At 44.4% G+C, this 27,497-nt stretch overlaps 1 protein-coding gene across 5 annotated transcripts in view; it reads left to right on the top strand.

Annotated features, from left to right (window-relative positions):
- The window catches only part of LOC126523684 (probable enoyl-CoA hydratase), a 92,692-nt gene that overhangs the window by 10,426 nt on the left and 54,769 nt on the right, over window positions 1-27,497 (top strand). For 4 of the 5 annotated variants that reach the window (XM_055066841.2, XM_050172286.3, XM_050172287.3 and 1 more), the window contains exons 2-3: window positions 4,281-4,445; window positions 15,380-15,447. In XM_055066841.2, coding sequence (XP_054922816.2) covers window positions 4,281-4,445; window positions 15,380-15,447 — 233 coding nt within the window. The remainder of the gene's footprint in view (window positions 1-4,280; window positions 4,446-15,379; window positions 15,448-27,497) is intronic. The other variant, XM_055066840.2, reaches the window with a different exon arrangement.

Below are 27,497 nucleotides of genomic sequence, written 5' to 3'. Positions count from 1 at the left end.
GTATCACTAAACGTGACCGTGCTGCGAACAAACAGTCAACGAATGATTGCACCAGTAGCCATGCTGCCTCGCGACCGCTGTCATGTGCAACGCTGGCAACATCAGGTCCCGAAGCTGAAGAATCGGAGCCGATGGACACTACAAGCGCTACCTGCGAAACAAGATACAATCGTGGTGTACAGTGCCAGAATGAATGCGTGCACAGGGCTGACCAGGCTGCCTCATGCGACAAAAGTGTCCAGGTCGACAGCAATTCGGCCTCTGCTTTGCTCACTACCGAAAAGGCCAAATGGAAGAGAAAAGAAAGAGATCTGAGGAGCCATATACTGGAACTACATCAGACCATTGACAAGTAGAAAGAGAAGCTCAAGAAACTGCAGGAGGATTCTTTGACTGCAGACGTTTCCTACATTAGAGAAAGAGCAGCAGAGAAAGAGCCTTCAGCATTGTTTCTCGTGAACCAAATTACCAATTACAAGAAAAAAAGGCCTACCTGGTCTGAGGAAACTACTCGACGTTGTGTGGTACTGAGGCATTTATCAACGAAAGCCTACGAACATATTCAAGGGAAGATGCTTTTGAAGCTTCCAGACCGAAAGACCCTAACCAACTATATTGGAACTACAAGTGGTGAGACCGACTTCAGCAAATTGGTGGAAGCTCAGCTGATATGTGAAGCCGAAAACTTTGACAAACCGCAATCAAAGGTCTGCTCGCTCATCGTTGACAAAATTAGGGTAAAGCAGAAGTTGCAATACAACAAGCAACGTGACTGCTTTGTTGGGCAAGTATACACTGGGGTGGAAGAGCAAAACGGTGACCTTGTCTTAGCCAATTCGCTCCTGTGCTTTGTCATCAGTGGATTGACAACAAAGTTTCAAATTCCAGTTGACTACTATTTTACAAAAGGGCTAACGGGCCCCCAACTCCACAAGTTGCTGATTTTCGTCATGCAAGAAGTGGAAGCTTGTGGGTTTAGGATTGTTCGCCTTGTCACGGACAATCATAAAGTGAATGTGAATTGCATGAAACTGCTTGGAAATGGCCTGCTTACCTACTGGATTGAGCACCCCTGTGACCGCAGCAGGATTCTTTTCATTAGCTTTCATCCGTGCCACATGCTGAAGAACATGAGGTCACAGTTTTTATCGCGTGACTTTGGCCCAAAAGGTGAGATTTCTGCTTCACACATAAAAGGCCTCTACGAACTGCAGAAAGGCTTGTCTGTAAAGCCTGTTCGGTTTTTAAGCAGGAAGCACTTTTATCCGAGTAACATAGAAAAGATGAACGTGGCAAGAGCTGTCCAGCTCATGTCTCCAAGTGTAACCGCTGCCTTGGAACATCTCAAGGATCAGGCTGAACACATTTGTGCGCTGTCATTTTCAGCCGCAGGCCCAACAATTACGTTCATGAGGAACGTTTATCGGTGGTTCGTGCTTCACGATGTCATCGACGAAGCACATACGCCACAATTTTTCGGATGGCCGTCAATTTGACGGCAGTGCTAATCCGCGGCTTGAATGGCTTGAGGTCACTTTTCCTATGTACTTGGAGACATTAAAGAAAAGATCTGGACATGCCCATGAATTCCTCACAGCCGAAACGTATGAAGCAATTCTGTTAACCACCTATTCGACAGTGGCGTGCATCAGATATCTGTTGACAGAAGAGAAGTTTTCTTTTGTGCTCACTCGAAAATTCAACAGCGATCCAATTGAATCGCTCTTTGGAAGTTTGCGAATGTCATCCGGGTGCAACAACATGTTGGACGTTCGGGCTGCACTGTCAGGTCTCGAAAAGCTACTGAAGACCGGGATTGCTGCGTCCAATGCAGCCTCCAATATTGCCCACAAAGAATGTGGTGCAATGTTGGGACACATACTGTATGATGCACTTTCCTCTGCACAACCAACTTCGGCTTCAGCTTCAGTGCCTCTCCTGACGTCGACTGTGCAAGCAGTGCCCCAGCTCTTGAGAGCAAGATTGGCGAGAGCAGAGACTTAATACCACAATTTTGCCACAGCAGCTGTCATTGCTACAGATTTCGGCTACCGCCTATGCGGGGGGCTACATTGCAAGGGTTGTAGGCGAGCATATTGACTGCGAGAACTGTGTTACTTTGTGTACGAAGCCGGTGAGCAACCAGCCGCTCTTTCAGCTCACTCGGAGCCAAGATCGAGGTGGGCTGCTCTACCCGTCGGACCAACTTCTCTTTGTCCTGGACTGTTTAAGAGATCTTGCTGACCGGGCCCTGCAGGAGCCACTGACTACCTTAGTGGAGTGCGCCGTCCCAGCTCTTTGTTCTTCAAACTTGCTAAAGTGCAAGAGCAATGACAGCAACGAGCACAGTCTTAAGCTCATGAACCTCATATCGGTTCGTTTCCTGAGGCCGCTCCTCTGCAACTACGCCTTCAATGTTACTGATAGGCATGACGCAGTTAAACATTTTGTAAGAAAGCCCCTCTCACAAAAGCACGTGAAACTGAGAGTGGCATACGCTTCAAGGACATGTGGTAGTTTCCTTCCGCAATAAATGCTTTTATTTCTACCATTGAAATGGTAAAATCAATGTGAGCCATGGCTCGCAACTCAATATTGAAAACATGAACCTCTCTATTTGCGGAGTAATGTCTGCATGCAGGTTCTGCTGAGCTTCATGTGTTGCAGAAGCGCGCAGCAGAACGCGCTGTTTTTGTTTGTTTTTGCACCGTCACGATTCAACTGCTTTGAGTTCCTAAATGACACGGCACAGCTCCTCATTTTCTGATGCCAGCTGTGGCTTCCTTGCGGTGGCAACAAATGTAATTCTCAAAATCTTTAAGAAGGGAATGCGGCATCACGTTTTGCTGTAGAGCAGTCTCACGAAATTACATGCCATTTAGCGCATGAATTCCCGGCTTGCGTGCAGTCTGCTACACGAGTAGACGTTAGGACGCACCGGGGCTCTTTCAGCGCCCAAGCGTTCCCATGATATGGGGGCAAGCACTGCTTTCAAATATCGACTTTCATATAAGCGAACATAACGGCGACAGAACATTTTCCCACGCATTGGATTTCAACTGGCACGCGCTCTCGTATCGGCGCAGCAGACGACGCGCAAGCGCATCGAACAGCCATAGCCACGAACGACACATGCCTCTAAAATAGGCTGGTTGCCCAGAGTGACAAGTGCTTCAGGGTTTGTGTTTACAAAAGTCTTGGTTGTACTTGAAACAATACAAATACAGTCGAAAGTTCAACCATTTAACAGCTGCAAATAAAGTCGCGCCCTGTGTTTCCGTGAGCGACGACGATCCTACTCCGGTGGCGGCGCGTAGCAGCGAAAAACCGTACTAGAGCCGACGGCCGGTTTCCTTGGTTCTCCGCTCCATTTCCCAGGCACAGAAAAATAGAGGAGGCACTGCCTAGCCTTGCTCAAAGTGCAAGAATAGCTGCTTTCTTTTGTATCACACTTACAAATGAGCGTGTGTTTCCTCGCGCAACTGGGCACCTTGAAGTCGAAAGCAGCCGTCACAAAAGTTTTCTAGTGTTACATGCTCATAATAGTTAATAGTGCTCAAAGTGAGGAGCCCAGCTTTGTTCAACAAGCAAGATGAATTGGTTCCTCCTTGATCGCACTAAAAGATGATGCATTTGTATATGAAACCACATTTTCTACTCTTCTAGAAATTTAGCCACATATGTGCCATTGGGGACAAAAGTGCCCAGAACTTGCGAGCGTCGACCGAATTGCGTCGCTGCACCATCTGCCGGGATCAGCTGTGCTATCATCTGCCTTCGAGACTACCCGAAAGCGTCGGCTGTGAATGTGCTTTCCGGCAGTCTCGAACACCGCAGATGATTGCGCGGCTGATCCTGGCAGGTAGCACAGCGGCTCAGTTCGGTCGCAAGCCCTGGACACTTTCATGCCCCGTGGTACGTTGCGAATTTGCAACATACCTGTTTCATTGCAAAATAAATTGTGTGCAATGCCAAAACAAAATTTCTACTGCAGTGTGATGATTGTTACAGTTGCCTACATCACCAGAAGTGCTATTAGTATTAATAAATGAAAAAGTTATGCAGTAAAAGGCGAACTAATTACTCGAACAGTGGTCATCACGTATTTTCCGACGTGGCTGCCAGCACAAAACATTGTTGTTATTGGTCACAGTGCCATGAGTGCAGTATTCTATTACATTCGCCAGCTCACATACATCCTCATGACTTAGCAAATGATTTGAATTTGAGGATGCTTAATGAATGCACTGCACAAACAAACTGGCCAATCTCGCATGCAGGTTGCCCTGTTGTGTGTGACAAGCAAGGTCGCATCCTTCTCGTGGGGCTGAATCGGCCCGAGAAGCGCAACTGCATCAATGTGGCAGCCGCGCAGCAACTTCTGGAGGCGTTCCACGAGTTCGATCGTGATGACAGCGTTGATGTGGCTGTGCTTCATGGCAAAGGTAGGTGAGACGGTTTTCATTGAAATGCAAAGGTCGTCCAGGTTGTGAGAGATCAGTGATGTCAGAACCTGAAGAAAAAACATATTTCTAATAATAATTTTGCAATATAACTGACATGCAGCCAAGTTGGTGATATGTGATGTTTAACTCCAGACTAGGTAAACTAGCAGGAAACCAAGTAGACCATAAGCCTAGTGACTAAAATTTATTCTGAAAGCTTTTTGGAAGTTAACTGAATAGCTTTTAAAGGGGTGCTAAAGATAAACACTGAATTAGTTTAGATTCATAAAGCATCCTTGAAGACTTCCACTGTTACTGATTTTTCTGTAATAGGCTGTTTATAGAAGAGAAAATGACAATCAAAGCCTAGTTTCTGAATTTTGGGCTAAACCCTAGGGCCATTACGTCAGTGTGACGTCATGGATTGCAAAGTGTCTTTTTGGGTATCGGACATTGTGGTTCAATAAAAGCTCTTGATACTTCGTAAGTTCAGTCTTTGGCTCTTCAAGAACGCAGTATATAATTAATTTTTACTGCTAAAAAAATGAACTGCGTTGAAATTAGTCAAAATGTGCAACTTCACAGCAAGCTGATGTGAGAAGGTGGCGTCAACACCTGCCTTTTCCTTTTGCATCTTTTCTTGCCTAACAAATGTCTTCTCATGGTAAGAGTGGCATTTTTCGTATTGCTTAAGGCATATTTACTAACATGGCTTTACTATAACAGGCACTAAAGCTGTCCCTTAAGTGATATATATGCACCAAATGCTGTACTTATGGCATGTACAGGCTCAATTAAAAAGGACTTCTGCTATGCACCTGAGGGTAAATTGTGATTTTCAAAGGAACACAGTCCACTAAACCTCGTATTGTTAAATTTGGTTGATTTTCTCAATAAAATGGAATGACACAAGTTGCATAAGTTACAAAAGACATCTGAAATCTATTGTGACAAAGCACCATGAGATAAGTTATGAAAGCACTAAGAAATAAGCACTATCTCAAGGTTTTCACGTTTCATGTTGTGCCTTGTTTCACCACGTTTTATTTGTATCCGGAAAAGAAATGCTCAATAACCACTGAATTTAGCGGCACATACTTGTATTTGAGAATATTCTATGATCCAGTGCCTTCTGGAATTGTAGATTGTGCACTGGTCAGATCCTCTGACACCTCTTTCAGTACTGACAATCCGAGTGTTTTGTCTGAGGCAGAAGTTTCATACTAACTCGATGAGCAACAGGTCCATTGGGCATGGTGACAAACCTTTCCTGAACTTCCAAAATGAGCTCCACATTCCAGGTCTGAGTTGCACCCAAGCACGCAAGTTTCTCAATAATGTAAGCTAAAAACATAAAGTGAGCATATTTTTATGCTACCAGTAACGTTCAAGTGTATTGTCATGTAGGGCACTTTGAATCCTTCTCACAGCGATGATCTTGCATGCTGCCAGTAACAACCGTGATGCCCGCAAGGTGTTTGTTGTAACAATAATCGGCTGCCTTCAGCCAAGTTCCTCATTGGGCTGTAGCATCATAAACAAAACCAGTCTAGGACAACGCAAGGAAGAAGACATTTTTAGGCTCTGAAAATCCAATATAGGCACCAACATTGAGACACTAGGCATTTATAGGCATAATAGAATTGCCTCTAAGATGTTCCTAGATGCACAGTTCATGCCTAAATGTTAAATAGGCACGATAAAGGTTTTAGAAGGAACATTGGCATTTTACTTAAACTTCCGATCTATGTACTAGTTTATAACAATGTCTTTAGAGATGGGAAGGTCATTTAGTCCACTCACACATTTTCATTAGTAATGTCTCTAAAAAGAATAGCATAAATCTTAACATTTGCATCATTTTAAAAAGGCTGTTGATTTTTATGGTTTGCAGTTTACTTCAGCTCTCTATGATTCAAGTTTTTTATCGATTCAAACAGATATGAAAAGTTGATTTCATCACCTGTCTTTTAAATTAATTTTGAAGCTACTAAATTCAATCGAAGTCTCTTGGTTGACTCGCTTAGCAAAGCATTCTTTTGCATCCCAGGACAGAGCAATGAGGTCATATACATCTGAAAAAATGACATTTGCAGTACAATACATGTGAACATGTGGCCATTTAATATTCACTCTGCTGTGTAGTAAGCTGACAGGGACCACTACAAAACCATGTTACGGATGTGTTTGCTGCTCTGATATCCCAAGTGTGTGGTCATGGGTATGTTGCTTTAGCAGTGGATCCCTTGAGTTGTTTGACTTTGTCTGTTCAGTTAGAGCTGTTAGGCTTAGAATGGCTTTTGGTTGCAGTATTTAAGTGCAGTCATGACTCCTTATCCCCTTTCAGCGCCACTGACATGCCATTACATTTTCGCATTTCTGGCATTGCCAAGTTTCTTATGACACTCCTTTTGTCAGGTAGAAATGCATACAAATAAAGAGCATTTATTTATTTATTTATTTATTTATTTATTTATTTATTTCATTACCCTCAGGGCCTGAAAGCATTACAGAAGGGAGTGGGTACTTTTGATAGAGTGGAAAAAAAAACAGCATAAATTCGTATAAAACGAAAAAGAAAACGAAAAGGCTACATCAATACAATAAAGGAAATGAACAATAAATAGTGGACAGTACAAGGAAAAAACAACAAAAACAAAAAGGAAACACTGCAGAAAGGAGACCTCATCAACAAAGAAAGAAAACGAAAGAAATGACGCTGAAAACAGTAATATATGGCGTACAAAACAAAGTTTGGTGGGATCAAAAAGGAAAAAAAAAAAAAATGGGCTAAGCAAGAATAAAAAGATGACAATGCTACAACTTTTGTGTCTATGACAACAGCAGGTTAGTTAAGGCAGCTTTGAACTTAGAATTATCAGATATTTTGATGACAGATCGGGGAAGGTGATTCCAACTTGCCTGACGTACTGGGAGTGAATGAATTGAAAAAATGGTTGGTGTGGCATGGAGGAACACCAACCTTATGACGATGGCCGATGCAAGCTGAAACGTAACAAGCGAGGGTGATGAATCTATCCTTAAGAACTGGGTTGTCATAATATATCTTATGGAACAGGCAAAGGCGGAATATTTTCCTACGTTGTGATAGCAAGGGTAATGATAAGCTTGCTTTCATAGTAGTGATGCTGGAGTTGCAGTGATAATTAGAAAGAATGTAGTGAGCCGCTCAGTTCTGGACAGATTCAAGTTGATGGATGAGCGCCTCTTCACTGGGGTCCCAGACAGATGTAGCATATTCAAGCTTAGTACGAACTAACAATTTATAAAGAAGTAGTTTTACAGAACTAGAACAAAGATAAATATTGTAGCACATGTAGCCCAACATGTGGTTAGCATTGTTAGTTATATGGTCTACATGAATCTTCCAAGAAAGATTAGAACAAATAAATACGCCTAGATATTTGTAACGAAACACAGATCTCAGGTTATTAATATTAAGATGATATGAGGGCAGTTTAGTGTTATGACGAGAAACACGCACATATTTACATTTGTTAGTGTTTAGTTCCATGTTCCACGTGTTAGCCCAGTCAAGAGCATGGTTTATATCAGACTGAAGAAGACTTATACCGGAGTTACTGTTAATCTTGCGGTATATGACACAGTCTTCTGCAAAGAGATTAATTGATGAGCATAATCCATCAGGTAAATCGTTAATATAAAGGAGAAAAAGCAAAGGTCCCAGCACAGAGCCTTGTGGCACACCTGATTCAACTGTAGAAATGAGAGGAAGTCTTATTAGCTGTGACAAACTGTGAACGATTATCATTATCCTTATAATTTATTCATTTCTGTACAGCCAAAACTAAACCGATGTGTTTCTTTTATAATTTCCGAAGAAAACAGCAATGCTGGAAGATTGTCCCCTTCGAAAAAAACTTGACGCTAAAAGGGCAAATACTATGTACACTTTAGCTCCCAATCAATACTGGAAATACAGCGAGCTGTCCATAATAATAAACATCAATGCAAAACAAATAATGTTTATTGAGGAAAGAAAAATGATGCTGTAATTAAGATCTATTTCTGCATGTTGCAGAGCACATTGAAATTGAAGTTTCACAACTTGAACTGCAGTATTCTGATCTGTGCAATCTGGAGACCATTACTCACAGTGCCATTCAAGGAATTCGTGGGCCGTGAGGGCTGTGACAGCAGGCTTTGCATTGACGAAATTGCGGATGACAGTGCTTTCAGACAAGTGAATCTATTGAGGATCGAGGGCAGCCTATATGGAGAGATACAGCTTCTTGATGAGGCTAGCATACAAGAAAAAAAAGCTGTTCACTCTCTGCTGATTTCTGAGCATATGATGTCAGGAGAATAGCTGAAAAAAATGTAGAAGGCCCAGTCTTCTACACGGAAAGCAGCTATTAGTGATGCAGAACTAATGATAGTATTCTTGATACTATTAATAGTTGAATCACTGTTGATCTGTTGATGGCAAAAACGAACTATAGATACTGTAGTGCCATTGGTAGTACAAAACCACGTGATGTACGCCAGACAATAAACTGCGACATAAACTTGGGGACGTTACCCTGCATATCTTGCTATTTTTTCCCCTGCTTTTTGTTGTTGTTATTGTTGTTGTCTTTTATTTTGTCCCTCCTGCCAGGACCCATCTAGGGTCTGCAGTATGCTGTAAATAAATTTAAAAAATAATCCCAAGGCATGCACTATGCAGGCTGCGATAACCATTATAGCAGTCTGTGTCCCCACAGTGCACACGTCACTGAGTGCTGCAAATAGATGTCGCTGCGCACTGCGGCAGCACAGTTTTACTTTGTAGAGCTTTCCATGCTGACAACATGAGGTCACGTGACACTGTTCACCAGTACCTGGATTTGAAACCACAGGCAAAAACAGTTCTCGGTTATCGCAGACCATTTGGTAATATCACTAGCCAGCCACAGCAGCCTCTCATCAGCACAATCAATAGCTAACTTTAGTAAACTAATATCGTAATACTATTGATAGCTATATCGATACTATTAATAGTTTCTTTTTTGAAACTACCATAATAATATCAGTAGTACTATTGATACTACTGGTAGTTGAAAAAACAGCGATACCGTCAGTTGTCAATTTACTGAATTTTTTTTTTTCATTACTAGCATGTACATTGCTGAGCGATTCAAATGTGATACACAGAGTACTTGGCTGCCGTACATACGCTGTGACTAGCATGAACTCTAAGCGCATGAGCTTATCCTTGCACATTATTATTAATATGCAATTATACAGTGCTTGCACTAAAATAATAATGAATTGGGCAGCCATGCATATGCAACTTGCTTATAGGATGAAACGCTATGACATATAAAACTTTTAGCAGATGAAATGAATAACGAAGCCAAGGACAGCCCAACCAGCTTTCCGAATCCCTACCATATTGCTACACGCGTGTGGTATTTGATTGTTTGAACGAGGTGTGTGGACACCATCACTCGAGAAAAGAGGAGGAAGAACGAACTGGGCTCGTGCTGTGAATTGCAAGAAATTGCAAGGAATTGTGAACCTTGGCATCCCTACCACCTGCTCTGTCTCCCGACCTGATTCGGCACCCATTCCCATGTTCACAACCTGTAATGACCAGTATTTCACTCCCAGACCACACAATCCTGCTGAATGGCGAACCCCAGACGACAAACCGATCTGCTTCCGCTGCCACTGTGTTGGTCATGTATCCTGCCACTGCTTCACCACCTGGATACCGCCATACTGGAGCTAATTCCCTGCTCCTCGCCCGTACGCCGACGCTCGCCGTTATTCACCTCGCCACCTGTACCCTAGTTCTGATGCCCCTGACAGCCGCTCCACTGTGCGATCGCTGTCGCTCCCCGTCGCCCCAACCTCGCCGCTTTTCCTCACCAAATCGATGGATGGAAAACTAGGCCATGCAGCTCTTGGAGATAGCACTGCATCACGTTCGTCCTGTCCAAATCCTCCGTTGATGCTCCTCACCAACACGAACCTAATCGAAGTAGACGTAGATGGTGTTTCATTGACGGCATTAATTGATACTGGAGCCCAAGTGTCCATAATGAGTGCTAACCTATGTCGTCGCCTCAACAAAGTTCTTACGCCAACCATCACTCGAGCCGTACACGTCGCCAATGGCGCCACTGTTGCTGCCAGGGGTATGTGCACTGCCCGCATAAGAATTGCTGGCCACCAAGTTCCAGTCCTGTTCACCATGCTGACCAGTTGTCCTCATGACCTGATCTTCTGGCTCGACTTTCTGACGACGCGTTCTGCCCTCATGGACTGTTCCACCGGTACGCTGTGCCTTGAGCTTCCTCTTCTTTCAGACGAACAACTGAACACCCTCTGCACTACAGCATTTGTTCGCTTACCTCCAAAAGCGCTAACCTTCGTCGAACTGGCCTAAATGGCAACCGTGCTTGATGGTGACTATGTCATCACACCTATTCGTGATGTCCTCCTGGCGCGCGACATCTCTGTGCGACACTCCGTTGTAACCCTTGCCGCTAATTGGATGTGTCTCCCTGTTATCAATTTTGGCTTGACGAAGCAAGTGTTACCTGAAGGCATAGCGGTGGCCACGCTCCCATCAGTGACAGAAGACCACGTCACTGCTTTTGCAACCAACGCGTCTCGAGATCCTCCTGATTACCCGCAGGATGCCTTGAACCTCGATGGCCCATTACTTCCCATGATCGCTCCAGACCTCGCACCTGACCAAGCAGCCGCCCTATATTGCCTTTTGCTTTCCTACTGCGACATATTTGACACTGACAATCGACCACTTGGTCAGACGACCCTTGTTAAGCATTGGATAGACACTGGTGATGCTGCTCCCATTCACCGCCAACCGTATTGAGTATCCAAGGCAAAGCGGCAAGTTATTCAGCAGGAAGTAAACATGATTCTCACCAGAGGCATTGTTGAACCCTCGTCGAGTCTTTGGGCGTTGCCGGTCATGCTCGCCAAAAAGGAAGATGGCACGTGGCGTTTCTGCGTTGATTACCGCCACCTCAATCGAATTACTAAAAAGGACTTTTATCCTTTACCACGAATCGGCGACCCTCTTGATTGTCTTCACGGTGCCAAATACGTTTCGTTCATCGACCTTTGATCTGGAGCGGTGGTGTGGGCAATTAGTAAATTCTGACCCTACTTGTACGGTAGACCCTTTAAGGCTGTCAGCGATCACCACGCCCTGTGCTGGCTTGCCAACCTCAAGGATCCTTCAGGCAGACTAGCCTGTTGGAGCCTGAGGTTACAAGAGTACGACATTACAGTTGTCTACCGATCTGGAAGGAAGCACAGCGACACTGACTGCTTGTCACGCGCACCACTCCCTACGATGTCCTCAGATCCAGACCATGACTTGCCATTGGTCGGCGTTATCGACGCCATAAAGATGGCTGAGCACCAGTGCGCTGACCCTGAGCTGCTGCCGTTGATCGAGCACCTCGATGGAGTTGAAGGTATTTTACCCCGCTCGCTCGTGCGCGGCTTATCATCGTACCGCTTGCACAACAACGTCCTTTACAGGGAAAACTGCAGAAGCAGTCCCAATACGTACCTCCTTGTCGTGCCGTCGGCGCTGCACCAAGACATTTTGCAAGCCTGCCATGATGAGCCATGCGCAGGACACCGGGGATTCGCTAAAACATTAGCAAAGATACGGCAGAAGTATTACTGGCCCCGGCTTTATTCTTCTGTGAAACAGTACGTGAAGACCTGCCGCGATTGTCAGCGCCGCAAGAAACTACCAGTTAAACCGGCTGGCTTCCTCCACCCTGTGGACCCTCCTCAAGCACCGTTCCAACAAATAGGAATGGATCTACTTGGGCCATTCCCAGTGACCTCTTCGCACAACAAATGGATAGTCGTCGCTACTGACTACTTAACTCGGTACGCCGAAACCGAAGCTATTCCGCAAGCAAACTTGTATGAAATGGCCAAGTTCTTTGTACGCCACATCGTCCTACGACATGGTGCACCGTCTGTTGTCATCACCGACCGCGGTACAGCATTTAAAGCCAAACTTATGCAGGACGTTCTCCAGCTGACGCATTGCTCTCACCACAAGAGCACTGCGTATCACCCTCAGACCAATGGATTAACGGAATGTCTGAACAGAACGCTGGCTGATATGCTCTCCATGTATATCGATGTAGAGCACAAGACGAGGGACAAGATTTTACCCTACGTGACCTTCGCGTATAACACTGCTGTGCAGGAGACTACGCAGTATACACCGTTCCAGCTTGTATACGGCCGTCACGTCACGTCCACACTTGACGCCATGCTACCTCTGGCTGATAATAGCCCGACCAGCTTGCTCGGCATCGTATCCGGAGAGATACGATGCCGAGACAGCAGACACGAGACAGCAGCATGCCGACACCCTTCGGTACAATGAGGGTCCACGCGACGTCCATTACAATACCGGCGCTTTCGTGTGGGTCTGGACGGCCATCCGTCGCCGTGGACTCTCGGAAAAGTTGCTCCACTGGTATTTTGGTCCCTAAAACGTTACACGCTGCCTCAGTGACGTTACCTACGAAGTCGTCCCCTGCAGTTCTGACCCCGGTTCGCCCCGTCGTCGTCCTCGCGCTGAAGTTGTTCATGTAGTGCGCATGAAACCCTACTATGCGTGTACCTGAACGCTTTGCTGCACCTGAGGAGCTCCATTTGTTGTCGTCGCTGAAAGAACTTTTTCACGCGACCGAGACAGTCGCTTTTCGCATGGGGGGCAATTGACACAATGCTGTGGGGCTCCCGCACCGCAGGACGGCGCGCGCAACGGCCGGCGCCATGGAAGACGACGAAGCGCGTACGACTCATGCTCTTCTTCTGACCCGCCATTAAAGAGCAGCGTATATTTTGTAAGACTCGTCTTCAATCTACTTTAGAATATATATATCATCAGGCTGGTTACGCCCACTGCAGGGTAAAGGCCTCTCCCATACTTCTCCAACTGCCCAGGTCATGTACTAATTGTGGCCATGTTGTCCCTGCAAACTTCTTAATCTCATCCGCCCACCTAACTTTCTGCCGCCCTCTGCTACGCTTCCCTTCCCTTGGAATCCAGTCCGTAACCCTTAATGACCATCGGTTATCTTCCCTCCTCATTACATGTCCTGCCCATATACATATATATATATACATATATGGGCATATATATATATATATATATAAATGCATGTATGTATGTATGTATGTACTCAGACAGGCGGATCAAAATTAGGTTTTAAGGTTTTCTTAAGATTAGGTACTGGGAGGCACGGGAAGTTCACCTATGCAAATCAATTATGTGGCCAGGGGGACACAATGTGAGATGATAATTATCACTGTTTGCCAGCCAATTAACTAAAATTTGATAATTACCTTTTTATTGACTCCAGTAAGCGGGCATGTTTGTATTGAAAAGTTAGAGGCAGTCATGATTCTGAACAGCTCCACTTAGCAGAATTCTTAGCAGCATGCCTTTGTTCCGAGATATCCGGCTGCAAAATTTTAGTTTCTGTTTGCATATTATGCGTGCAAGACTACGAAGATTGGCGCAAAGCTCCTCCCTGATGTGACGTGGCTGTTGCATGTGTAGTCTGAAAATGTTTGAAAACTACTGGTGCTTCTAATGTGCTTGTCCTCCTATTATCAGGATTTCGAGAAATAAATTGAATTGAAATTCATGCAATATGAAATCCGTGCTATCCGTGTCTGCTCCTAGGAATGTGTTCTGTCACCAACTCGCCCAGCTTGCTGTGTTAGGGCAATATGAATTGAAAGTGAAATTGAATGTCCACAGCAACAATGATGCACTAGGTTTTTAGCCACAATAATATGTTAAGTGAAAAGGTAGAGGCAACTCAAACAATACCTCAAATGATATGGGGAACAGAACTGTGGTAATGACACATTACCACAGTTACCATTACCCCGGGTGGGAGGGTGCTTCAGCATCGCTGCCCCCCCCCCTGATAAACTTCGGGGGGAGCTTGGGCCCCGGAGCTCCCCCCATAGGAAAGGAGGAAAGCAGCTTGATGGTGATCAGCATCCTGGGTTTAAGAGTAGTTCATTCCTCATGGGGAAGGAGCTCTATAATAGTGGAACAAAATGACACAGACTTCTACAGACTACATGTTTCTGCCCTGTTCACTGTCTTGAGAGTGAGTTTCCGTAATGAAGACACCGGGTGCAAGTGCATTGGTAAAGTTCGGTACTTTTAAAAATTTATCCGTAATTTGAGTCCGTAATGAGCAGCAGCACAATAGTGTATAGGCATGGCTGTGCTTGTGGTTATATTCATATCAGAAATTGTAGTTCTATTTTAAAGCTTTACTTCATCAATCTTCAGTAATGCAAAACCTATAGTTGCTGGGTCTTGGAATTAAAGTGAGTGAAGCATGCTCAGCTACTCAGGTCAAAATATAGCCAAAAGAGAACTTTGATAAAAACTTTCCTAGCCTGCTTTTATCCATTGTCATCTTCCACATCATGTCGGGCCAATGCTTTTTCTGTATGTTCCTTCCTTTAGCATACACATATTCAATACAAATGACATATCTAACTCTCTTGAACAATTTTTCAGCACTTTAATATTATCTTCCTTTTTTTACAATTTGCTCCCTGTTGTATTTAGCATAAAACATACAATCCTTGTTATTTTCTTATCTAATGCATATAAGCAAATTTAAGCCCTTAACAATCTTTGAACTTTGTGTTCTGTTTACTGCTTCGGTGTTTGAATTACTAAATTCATTCTTAGGCACAAGCCTCTTTCACTGTATAGAATCTTTCGCTGTTTTCATTTGTGAACACTAACCCACTCCTGCTTGAGCCAACATTTGCTGCATTGTGAATGAATGAACAAATAAATAAATAGTATGGTTCTGTGGAAACGTTGCAAGTAGTGCTCCACTGTATTGCAGGTGGCAGCTTCTGTGCCGGCTATGATCTGTCAGAACTTGCAGAGGACAGTCTAGACGACTGGCCTGAGGTAAGGCACAGCACCTTGTTGCCCTTCGGATGAGCAGCTAAACTTTGTGTAAGTCCACTTGCTAGGTGAGTGTAAATGTTTCACCTGCCCTAAGCTATGTAAAAAAGTGTGAGCAAACTCCTCAGATAGAATGCTTCACAGTTGAAAAATTTTAACAGGCTCAGTTTGTATGGACTGCTCTGTTGCCTTTATAAGGCAGCTGCTCTAGTACCATTTGAGCTAACCAAGATGCAAGCAGGTGGTAAGGCAAGGACCAGATAATCTAAACTTGGAACTGGCAGGTACACGGCATGCATCGAGCCACCATCCTTCTCACATCACTGTCGCACGCTTGCTCTCCCACCCACAGCACTTGGCGCACGGGGTGCCGTAGGATCTTATCGCACTTGGAATTTCCACGGAACATGATAGCAAGAGGGTCTGCATCTGGTCTGGTACAAGCACCGCTCCTAGGGGTTGGCAGCGCCATCCAGACGAAAGACAGAAGGAAGTACACAATACAAGTGCAGATTATCTTTCGTCCGGGTTGCGTTGCCCACCCCTAGGAACATGTTCAATCACCAACTCGCCCGGCTTGCCTTGTTAATACAAGTACCGTCACTACAGTGTATCAGGCATAGCACCGCCTTGGCGGCTGCCCTCTATCGTGCAGTGCACGATTTCAGAGGTGCATTCACAAGCAACTGCATGTAATTCAACTATTGGCACGCGTCGCGATTTGTGATTGCATCACGATGTGGCATCATGTAAGCTGTCTTCCCACGCATTTAGTATTGAAGGTTGCATATTCTTGAGTTTCAGTGACCCATTGGAGCGAGAGCCAGACAAAGCATTTGCTTCCCACTGCTGGCGCTTTTCACGAAAGCGTCGTCCCAGCATGGCCGATGCCATGAGCCGCGGAGGCGGTGTGCACATGCAAGCATGGCTTGCTTCACTTCATTTTTACCGTCTATGTGAAGATATCGTCGACGTGGCATGAAACCGTGTCATTCATCGCTGACTCCCAATTCATCAGAATGAATTGTTTTTTTCATTCAAATTTGTTTTTCTTTTTTGATTGCCCGATAATTCAGAAAATTCTGCAGCCCCTTTCCGTGTAAGAACAATCAATTGGCAATGGTACTCATTTGCGTACAAGGCCGAATTTCAATACAATGAAATTTCGATTCAATGAAGCAAATCACCAATTTTACCTACTATGTTTTATTGAGGTTTAACTGTGTTTCAACAACCTTAAGTTTCCAGGTGACATTGTCCTGTTTAGCAAATATGAAGATCATTTGCAACAAAGGGGTGATAACTTTAGCCGACAAAGTGTTAGAGTGGGGCATTGCAGATCAATATGTGGAGTAGAAACGTAGTGTTCAGTGGCCTGACAAGAAAACTAGATTTCATGGTTGGCAGTCGGCCTCTAGAATCTGTGCGAAAGCATGTTAATCTAGGCCAGTTGCTCGTAGTGAACCGTGATTATGCGAGGGAATCTTGTTGAAACAGCATGAGAAACAAGGACGAAGACATGAACAGCACGAGTGATCTGTAGTTCTCAGTTCTTGTGATGTTTCCACTGCAAGATAGAGTACCAACTAGCTCCATTTCATACCCTTCTGCTGATAGATCATGAGGAGAAAGTTCATAGAAGAATAAAAATAGTTAGGAGTGCACACGGAAGGCATTACCAAATCATGGCCGGCAGCTTACCACTATCCCTGAAGAGAAAAGTGTACAATCATTGTAGTTTACCGGTACTAATGTGTGGGGCAGAAGCTTCCAATTAAGGAAGAAGCTTGACAAGAATTTAAGGACCACGCAAGAAGCAATGGAACGAAAAATGTTAGGCATAACGTTAAGAGACTGGAAGCCAGCGGTGTGGCTAGGAGAGCAAATGAAAATAGGCAATATTGTAGTTGTGACGAGGAGGAAAGAAAGGACCTGGGCAGGCTATGTAATGCGTAGGGCAGATAACCAGTGGACCATTAGTCACAATGGGTGCCACAAGAAGGGAAGCGCAGACGATGACGGCGGAAAATTGGGTGGGGTGGTGAAATTAGGAAATTTACAGGCATGAGATGTGGTCAGCTAGTGCAGGACAGCAGTAATTGGTGACCACTGGGAAAAGCCTCCTTCCTGCAGTGGTCGTAAATAGGCTGATGATGATTATAGTTGTGCTGACGTAGTGATAGCAGCCATGTTGTTTCAGCTCAAGTTATTCAAATTATTTCTTATGGTCAACTGCTAAGCAAATTTTATCCAGCTGCGATAGAATAGTTTGGCAAATTGTGTCCTTTAGGTCAGCTGACTCCAAACAAGGAGCCAGTGTGGAAGTATAGATGTGGTGACCATGGCTGGCAAAATATTTACTATAAAATGTTGCTCCCTTATTTAGTGCCAGTTTGTGGCTTCGAATTTCATTATGAAATGCATGCGGGAAATGTTCAGAAGTAACTATGTCAGGGAAGTGCTTTTAAAGTGAAATCAAAGTGCTCAAGATCGAAAGTGGTATGTATTACATGTCTCTGTACTGTGAAAAATATTTGTCGAGCAGTTAGCTGAAACACCAATACATTACACAGCACATGTTCAGAATGTATCTCTTGAAAATGGTTCCAACATAAAGTTTCCAGCAAAACGGTATGCTATGAGCACTGTGTTGACTTTCCTTGTGCATTTGCAACATTTCACCTAGTGGCAGTACTTTAAAAGTTCTATTGTAAAATTGTAATAAGGATTGATACCAGTGCCACACAGCATCCAACTTTCTTAATCATTTTCAAAATGATGAACAAAACGAGAACAAGGTGAAAGTGGAAGCCATCGTTTCGACAAGTGAAAAAAATATATATATATATAAAGGGTACTGAAATTGAGTAAACAAATAAATAAAAGGAAGAAAAGAGGAATGAAATAAAATAAAACGAAGAACACTAAGCAACCAAACAATGTGTTGCTGCCTAGAGCTTCAATTTTAGCATAGCGAATAGATTCTAAAGCTCCCTTTGAAATGTTTATGCCTATTGGTTGCAATGTCTTGAACTTATGGATAAGGTATGATTCTCTGTATTTTTTATCTCGTTCAGAACAGAAATTTGACTGTAAGGTGTAGAGTTTAAGTTCATCAAAGTTATGACCTGGTTGGTTGAAATGCTCGGCAACGACTTTGGGAAGCTTTTTAGCTGTGCCCGCGCGATGTCCGTTTAATATGTTGTTCCTTGATTGTCCAGTTTCACCGGTACATTGTTTCTTACAGAAGGAACATTCAAGCATATATCGCATCCGAACTTGTACAAGTATGGCTAGTTTTGACTTCGTGTGTATAACTATTTGCAGTGCTTTTAATATTAATGTCACTTTGAAGGTGCCTGCAGGTTTTGCACCTGGGGCGACAGCATGCTTTTATTATGGGGGAATGATGTTGGCTGACTTTTGCATGCACTAACATGTCTTTAAAGTTTCTGTTACAGTGATAGGTAACCCTTGGTACATCCGGGAATGCTTTTCTCAGACACTCGTTACTTGATAATATTGGGTGCTATTTTCATAGGATGTTGTTTATGTTTGGGAGTGCATTAGAATATTTTGTTATAAAGGCTGGCGGTCTGTCAGATTCTGGTGTAGGCTGTTTCTTAGCTACCGTAATTGCGACTTTCTCTCCAAGCTTGATGCGACATCATAGGCTCTGTCGAGAGCAACTTGTGAATAGTTCTTTTCTGCTAGTGTTGTTTTAAAATAATTTAGGTGGTAGATATAATTGTTGTCTGTATAATCGTAAAGAGACACTACCTGAATATGTTTTGCCCCAGAGCTCTGTCCAAACCAAACAGATATGACGACCACGCACTACGGATAGCACATGCAACAACAAATCTCGCCCTCTTCTGCAGTCCTGCGAACTCGCCGCCAAACAAACAAATTACAGATTTCACCTAAAAACTTACACTAACTGCATTAAACAGAAGAAAAACCCAAAAGGTCTCAGAAATAAGGTTAGATATGCCCTCGGTTCTTTACCATCCAGGCTAATATTGAAGTGGAATGCTGACCTAGCAAATGCATCACTCTCTTTACTTGATATTCTCGAACACTGCAAGGAACAACTTACGATAATTACTAATCAGCTCGACAGCATAAATTTATCTGAATTGGAAAAAAGAGAACTTGAACAATTCATCCAAACTAGGGAGGAAGAATTCCTAGATAAATACCAGCACAAAGGTATTAGAGCTGCAGATTCACCCAAGAAAACTAATGTTACCTCTACAACACATAGCTCCACTGATAGTGCTACAGGCGGGCATCCAGAGCACTGCAGCAATGTAGTAGACTTATCCCAGAGTCTAAGCCCCGATGAAGTTAAACTCTTGAAACATGGTCTAATGTTTTGTCGCACGAACAACCAACGGCACAACGTCCCTATGAGACCATGACATCATCACTCCTCGATCGGAGGGCAGGCGATTTGAACTGCGCTTGAGGCACGCGGACGGACGCTTCAGAACGCATTTTCTCTTAAAATAAGTCTCCTCTTCGCAGGAAACAAGCGTTTTGAGGTTTCTGGGATGGTATTTCAAGTCCACGTTGACTTAATATTAACCTTTAGTGTCCCTTTAAACGCTTTCGCAATGCCTTGGTCAAGAGGCTGCAGTTTTGCCGTTGTGTTTGGCGGCAGAAACTTCAGGGTGATCTGCTTTAATGGGCAGACGACATGATGTGCCGAACAATTGTCAAAAAGAAGACAAGCTTTGCGGGCACACTTATTCAGTTCGGTATCCCACGCCTGTAGCCACTCAACGAAAAAATTGCGTGTCATCCAAGCTTTCTTATTGGACGCGTATTGAACCGGGAGGCCTTTCGCGACCTTGTCAAAGGTTGGGATGCGCCCACGACACGCTCCAGGGCGACTGGACTGCACTGCCTTCAGCTTAACATCGGCTTTGTTCTTGAGGATCATACTCAGGGTGTTGCGAGGAATTCCGAACGCCGCGGCGACCGACAACTTTTTCTCGCCAGCCTCCACCCGTCGAATGATGCCCGCCTTTGTTGAAAAATCCAAATTCTTGCGTTTTTTCGCGGCCATCGCTCCGGAACAGGTGCCAAAAGCGAAAAGAAAAACCCACTGCACAACACGAGTCTCAAGCCTTCGCGTTGGCCTCGTGAATAAAAAGATAGGATACCAGTAAGCTATCGCAAGAGACGAAACATCTGATCAAGAAACGCCAATGTATAAAAGCCGCTAACCCTACAGCTAGGATAGAACTGGCAGAACTTTCCAAGTTAATCAACAAGCGTCAGTCAGCTGACATAAAGAAGTATAATATGGATAGGGTTGATCATGCTCTCAGGAACGGAGGAAGCCTAAAAGCAGTGAACAAGAAACTAGGTATAGGCAAGAATCAGATATATGCATTAAGAGACAAAGCCAGCAATATCATTACTAATGTGGATGAGATAGTTCAAATGGCGGAGGAGTTCTGTAGAGATTTATACAGTGCCAGTGGAACCCACAACAATAATGGGAGAGAGAATAGTCTAGAGGAATTTGACATCCCACCAGTAACTCCGGAAGAAGTAAAGAAAGTCTTGGGAGCTATGCAAAGAGGGAAGGCAGCTGGGGAGGATCAGGTAACAGCAGATTTGTTGAAGGATGGTGGGCACATTGTTCTAGAGAAACTGGCCACCATGTATACGCAATGCCTCATGACCTCGAGCATACCGGAATCTTGGAAGAACGCCAACGTAATCTTAATCCATAAGAAAGGGGACGCCAATGACTTGAAAAATTATAGACCAATAAGCATACTGTCCGTTGCCTGCAAAGTATTTACTAAAGTAATCGCATATAGAATCAGCAACACCTTAGACTTCTGTCAACCAAATGACCAGGCAGGATTCTGTAAGGGATACTCAACAATAGACCATATTCACACTATCAATAAGGTGATAGAGAAATGTGCAGAATATAACCAACCATTATATATAGCTTTCATTGATTACGAGAAAGCGTTTGATTCAGTCGAAACCTCAGCAGTCATGGAGGCATTGCGGAATCAGGGTGTAGACGAGCCGTATGTAAAAATACTGAAAGATATCTATAGTGGCTCCACAGCCACTGTAGTCCTCCATAAAGAAAGCAACAAAATCCCAATAAAGAAAGGCGTCAGACAGGGAGATACGATCTCTCCAATGCTATTCACAGCGTGTTTACAGGAGGTATTCAGAGACCTGGATTGGGAAGAATTGGGGATAAGAGTTGATGGAGAATACCTTAGTAACTTGCGATTCGCTGATGATATTGCCTTGCTTAGTAACTCAGGGGACCAGCTGCAATGCATGCTCACTGACCTGGAGAGGCAAAGCCGAAGGGTGGGTCTAAAAATTAATTTGCAGAAAACTAAAGTAATGTTTAACAGTCTCGGAAGAGAACAGCAGTTTATGATAGGTAGTGAGGCACTGGAAGTGGTAAGGGAATACATCTACTTAGGACAGGTAGTGACTGCGGATCTGGATCATGAGACTGAAATAATCAGAATAATTAGAATGGGCTGGGGCGTGTTTGGCAGGCATTCTCAGATCTTGAACAGCAGGTTGTCATTATCCCTTAAGAGAAAAGTTTATAACAGCTGTATCTTACCAGTACTCACGTACGGGGCAGAAACCTGGAGGCTTACGAAAAGGGTTCTACTTAAATTGAGGACGACGCAATGAGCTATGGAAAGAAGAATGATAGGTGTAACATTAAGGGATAAGAAAAGAGCTGATTGGGTGAGGGAACAAACGCAAGTTAATGATATCTTTGTTGAAATCAAGAAAAAGAAATGGGCATGGGCAGGACATGTAATGAGGAGGGAAGATAACCGATGGTCATTAAGAGTTACGGAATGGATTCCAAAGGAAGGGAAGCGTAGCAGAGGGCGGCAGAAAGTTAGGTGGGCGGATGAAATTAAGAAGTTTGCAGGGACAACATGGCCACAATTAGTACATGACCGGGGTAGTTGGAGAAGTATGGGAGAGGCCTTTGCCCTGCAGTGGGCGTAACCAGGCTGATGATGATGATGACGATTCAGAGACCTGGATTGGGACGAACTGGGTATAAGTGTTAATGAGGAATACCTCAGTAACTTGCGATTCGCTGATGATATTGCCTTGCTTAGTAACTCAGGGGACCAATTGAAATGCATGCTCACTGACCTGGAGAGCCGAAGCAGAAGGGTGGGTCTAAAAATTTATATGCAGGAAACTAAAGTAATGTTTAACAGTCTCGCAAGAGAACAGCAGTTTACGATAGGCAGCGAGGCACTGGAATTCGTAAGGGAATACATCTACTTAGGGCAGCTAGTGACCGCGGATCCGGATCATGAGACTGAAATAATCAGAAGAATAAGAATGGGCTGGGTTGTGCTTGGCAGGCATTCTCAGATCATGAACAGCAGGTTGCCATTATCCCTCAAAAGAAAAGTGTATAACAGCTGTGTCTTACCAGTACTCACCTATGGGGCAGAAATCTGGAGGCTTACGAAAAGGGCTCAACTTAAATTGAGGACGACTTAACGAGCTATGGAAAGAAGAATGATGGGTGTGAGATTAACGGATAAGAAACAGGCAGATTGGGTGAGGGAACAAACGCAAGTTAATGGCATCTTCGTTGAAATCAAAAAAAAGAAATGGGCATGGGCAGGCCAGGTAATGAGGAGGGAAGATAACCGATGGTCATTAAGGGTTATGGACTGGATTCCAAGAGAAGGGAAGCGTAGCGGAGGGTGGCAGAAAGTTAGGTGGGTGAATGAGATTAAAAAGTTTGCAGGGACAACATGGCCACATTTAGCATATGACTGGGATAGTTGGAGAATTATGGAAGAAGCCTTTGCCCTGCAGTGGGCATAGCCAGGCTGATGATGTAACGAAAAATCCCTATGGAAGTGACCACTTCCCTATAATGTTAAATTTAATACATCAACATGAATGCCCTCCACACGCACCCCGGTGGAAACTAGGTTCCACCGAATGGAATCATTTTAAGGCATCTACTTACTTATCATGAAATCTTATCACTGATTTTAACATAGATGAGGCTGTAGCATATTTTACTTGTTTTATACTTGACGCAGCTGAAAAGTTTATTCCCCAAACACAAGGTGTCTCTTGTAAAAGACGGGTACCCTGGTGGAATGAGCAGTGCAGACTGGCGCGAAAGAAACAAAACAAAACGTGGGGTTTGCTGTGTCGCTCCCCGACTGCAGAAAATCTAATGTCATTTAAACTCAAATCACAGGGAAGGCGCACGCGGAGACAGGGAAGGAGGGCTAGCTGCTGGGAGACGTTTCTCTCGGGCATCACATCCTACACTCAAGAATCTAAAGTATAGAATGGAGTATGAAAGCTAAATGCGCAGCAAATCCACCCATTGCCCTTAGTTGACCACCAAGGGACTACCTTGGAAGACCAGGCCAATGCTCTGGGCGAACACTTCGAGCTTGTATGAAGCTCCACACATTACAGAAAATCATTCCGCAAGTATAAACAAATAGCTGAACTTAAGGCACCGGATCGCAAATGCCGTCCGGATTAACCATACAACCGTCCTTATAATATTGCCGAGCTTAAAGCTGCCTTGAGCACATTTAGAAGCTCTGCACCAGGAGCTGACAGAATCATATGTGACATGATTAAAAACTTACGCGCCGACACACAGATGACACTTCTGGCACTTTTCAACTCTATCTGGGCTGCCAGATACCTCCCATCCTCATGGAAGGAAGCTATTCTTATTCCTGTCTTGAAGCTGGGTAAAGACCCTTCCTTGGCGGCAAGTTATCGTCCAATAGCTCTTACAAGTTGCCTGTGTAAACTATTTGAAAAATGATTAATCGTCGACTCATACATTTCCTTGAACTTAATAATATGCTTGATCCCTATCAGTGTGGCTCCAGAGAATGGCAGTCTACGACTGATCATCTTGTGTGCATTGAAGGAAATATCCGTGATGCATTTGTACTTAAACAGTTCTTATCGATATTCCTCGATATGGAAAAGGTGTATGATACAATGTGGCGATACGGGATCTTGCGAGACTTATCGGGAATGGGCATTAGTGGAAATATGCTAAACATACTAGAAAGCTATTTGTCCAAACATACCTTCCGCGTGAAAATCGGTGATGTATTGTCGCAACCTTTTATACAAGAAACTGGTGTACCCGAAGGAGGTATGCTTAGCTGCACTCTCTTTATCGTGAAAATGAACACCCTTCATGCTTCATTACCGCCAGCCATCTTTTATTCCGTTTACGTAGACAGCATACAAATAGGTTTCAAATCCTGCAACCTTGCAGTGTATGAGAGGCAAGTACAACAGGGCTTGAACAAAGTGTCAAAACGGGCAGATGAAAACGGATTTAAAGTGAACCCCAACAAAAGATCTTGTGTGCTTTTCACAAGAAACAAAGGGCTCATTGCAGATTCTAATATTAAAATGCATGGGCATATAATACCTGTGAACAAAGAGCACAAGTTCTTGGGCATCATTCTTGACTCTAAACTAACATTTATTCCACACAAAGAATCCCAAGGTGAAATGCTTAAAAACAATGAACTTACGGAAAATTTTATTCCATGCGTGGGGCAGCGAGAGGAAATGTTTAATGAATCTTTACAAGAGCCTCATTCGAAAACGATTGGACTATTGTGCCGTGATCTATTATTCTGCCGCCTCGAGCGCGCTAAAGATGCTCGATCTGGTCCACCATCTAGGAATCCGACTGGCCACTGGCACTTTCAGAACAAGTCCCATTGAAAGTCTATATGTAGAATCAAATGATTGGTCACTCCATCTGCAGAAAACATACATCAGCCAAACATATTTTCTGAAAGTTCACTCTAATCATCAATATCCGTGTTTTGATACCATTAACGATATGACATATGCTACACTGTTTCGTAACCGTCCCTCTGTAAGACACGCTTTTTCACTGCGTGTGAGAGAGCTTAGTGTTGAAATGGATGTCCCATTCCTCAAACATCGTTTGATGCCTTCAGCTAAGCTGCTCCCGCCTTGGGAGTGGCAGCTGATACAATGTGATATATCTTTCCTGCAAGTTGCAAAGCACACCCCAGAGATCGAAATGCGAATGCATTTCCTGGAACTGCAGTTCAAGCACTCCTGCACCAAGTTCTACACAGACGCATCGAAGTCATGCGAGGGGGTGTCCTACGCAGCCATCGGTCCATCCTTCTTGGAATTCGATGTACTGCATCCGGAAACAAGTATCTTTACGGCTGAGGCCTATGCACCATTGTCGGCTGTGAAGCATATAAGGAAAACAAAACTAAAAAAATCTGTTATATATACTGTTAGGAATGGCCGTACGGGGTGACAACGTGGCAGATATTTCAGCCCGCTGCACGTGTTCCCAACCAACCGGACGGGGCGCACTTCAGAGAACTGCGAATAACCGGTCAGCTCAGGAATGTGCTACCCACCAGCACCACCCTTGACGGAGCAGAGTTCTACGAAGCCCTCTGACGTCGGCTCCGGACCTTTACACCTGTGTGTGTGTGTGTGTGCAACACGAGTATGTGAGCCCGCCTCCTCCAAAAGGGCGGGTCATCTTCGGTGACATCGAGCGGCGACGTCGAACGATGACTGGACGAACTTTTCCGTTCGCTTGGAATCAAGGGGGGGGGGGGGGGGGGGGGGGCAAGTGCTTATAAGCAGCGTTTGTCGGCTGCTGAGTGTGCTCGTTGTCTTGCTCGAAATGTACTAGTGAGCTGCGTGCTCGTTATCGTGCTCGTCGTAGTGAGCTGCGTGCTCGTTGTCATGCTCGAAATGTACTAGTGAGCTGTGTGCTCGTAAGCTGTTTGCTGTATGCGTCGTCTCGCGTACTCCATTTGGGAGTCACACTAGACTGTCAATGTATCTTGCTTAATGTGTAAATACTGCAAATAAATCCTGCTCTCCTAAGTCCCGACGAAGAGTCAAGCTCCATCCCAACGACTACGACCGCTCCAAACTCTTAGAACTGAATGGCGGCGGGGAGATCGGCCTACGGCTCGTAAATCGGCCTACGACTCGGAGACAGCAACGGCAGCTGACGGACGTTGGCACATGGTGACCGACCGGTATCCTGATCAAGTTAAAGGCAACTTGAGATTGACCACCTCTTGCAACTGACTGGATACGGCGGGGAAGGACTGGTGATATGGTACTGCTTCAGTGGATGAGCGTTTGGTTTTGGCTGTAAGATTTACCAGGCTTCAATTTCTCTGTGTTTTTGATTTGATTCGCTGGGGATTGTTCACTTGTATTTTTATTTGCTTGGGTATCGCAGCAAGTATTGTGTGACAGCAGAGCTTAAAGTAGCGACCATGGTCCTAATGTGTTTGACGGGAGCTGACCTGTTGTGGTTGCGTGAGGAGCTCGAGGTAGACGTAGAGAAGGACTTGTAGGAGTCAGAGATTCGTAAAACCATTCTGCAAAGTGGCAATGATTTGAAATTAATCGAACATCTAGGTAAACGAATTCTAAGCAAAAGACAGGAACAGGAATCAATCAGGCAAGAACACCAAGAGCGCGAGCGAAAACGCCAAGAGCGTGAGCAATAACAGCAACTGGTTGAAAAAGAAATGGCAGCAGTGAACAAAGAGATAAAATATTTGCAGCAGTTAAAAGCACGAAGTCAACAGCGGCTTGAGAAATCTGTAGGCTGGATGCAGCGAAAGTGTGAGGAAGTAGATTGCAGATTTTCGTCGAAAGCCGAGAAAAGTAGTAGTACCTGTGAGAGTAGCAGCACGTTCACAGGTGAACTCGAAGTGCTAGCAGCTAACGATGCCTTAGTGGCAACAGAGGCCGTTTAAGGCCAGAGTGAGAGCGACGAGGTGCTGTGCCAACAGAGGACTGTAGAGACAGCTAGGCCAGCTGCGAACAAATTGGCACAGTTACCGCGCGTGTGCATCGCATCTCATGGTAGCGAGGTCGTTAGCGAGGTACAGAATACTGCGGACTTGACAGACGCGAGCACCCATGTCAAGTCAGATCTGCGTGCCGAAGTGATGTGCGAGCTG

This window comes from Dermacentor andersoni, chromosome 6, assembly GCF_023375885.2.
Source record: "Dermacentor andersoni chromosome 6, qqDerAnde1_hic_scaffold, whole genome shotgun sequence".
Taxonomy (NCBI): Eukaryota; Metazoa; Arthropoda; class Arachnida; order Ixodida; family Ixodidae; genus Dermacentor; species Dermacentor andersoni.
Note: the sequence above shows the minus strand (reverse complement) of the source record. Positions and strands in the feature narration are given on the sequence as shown.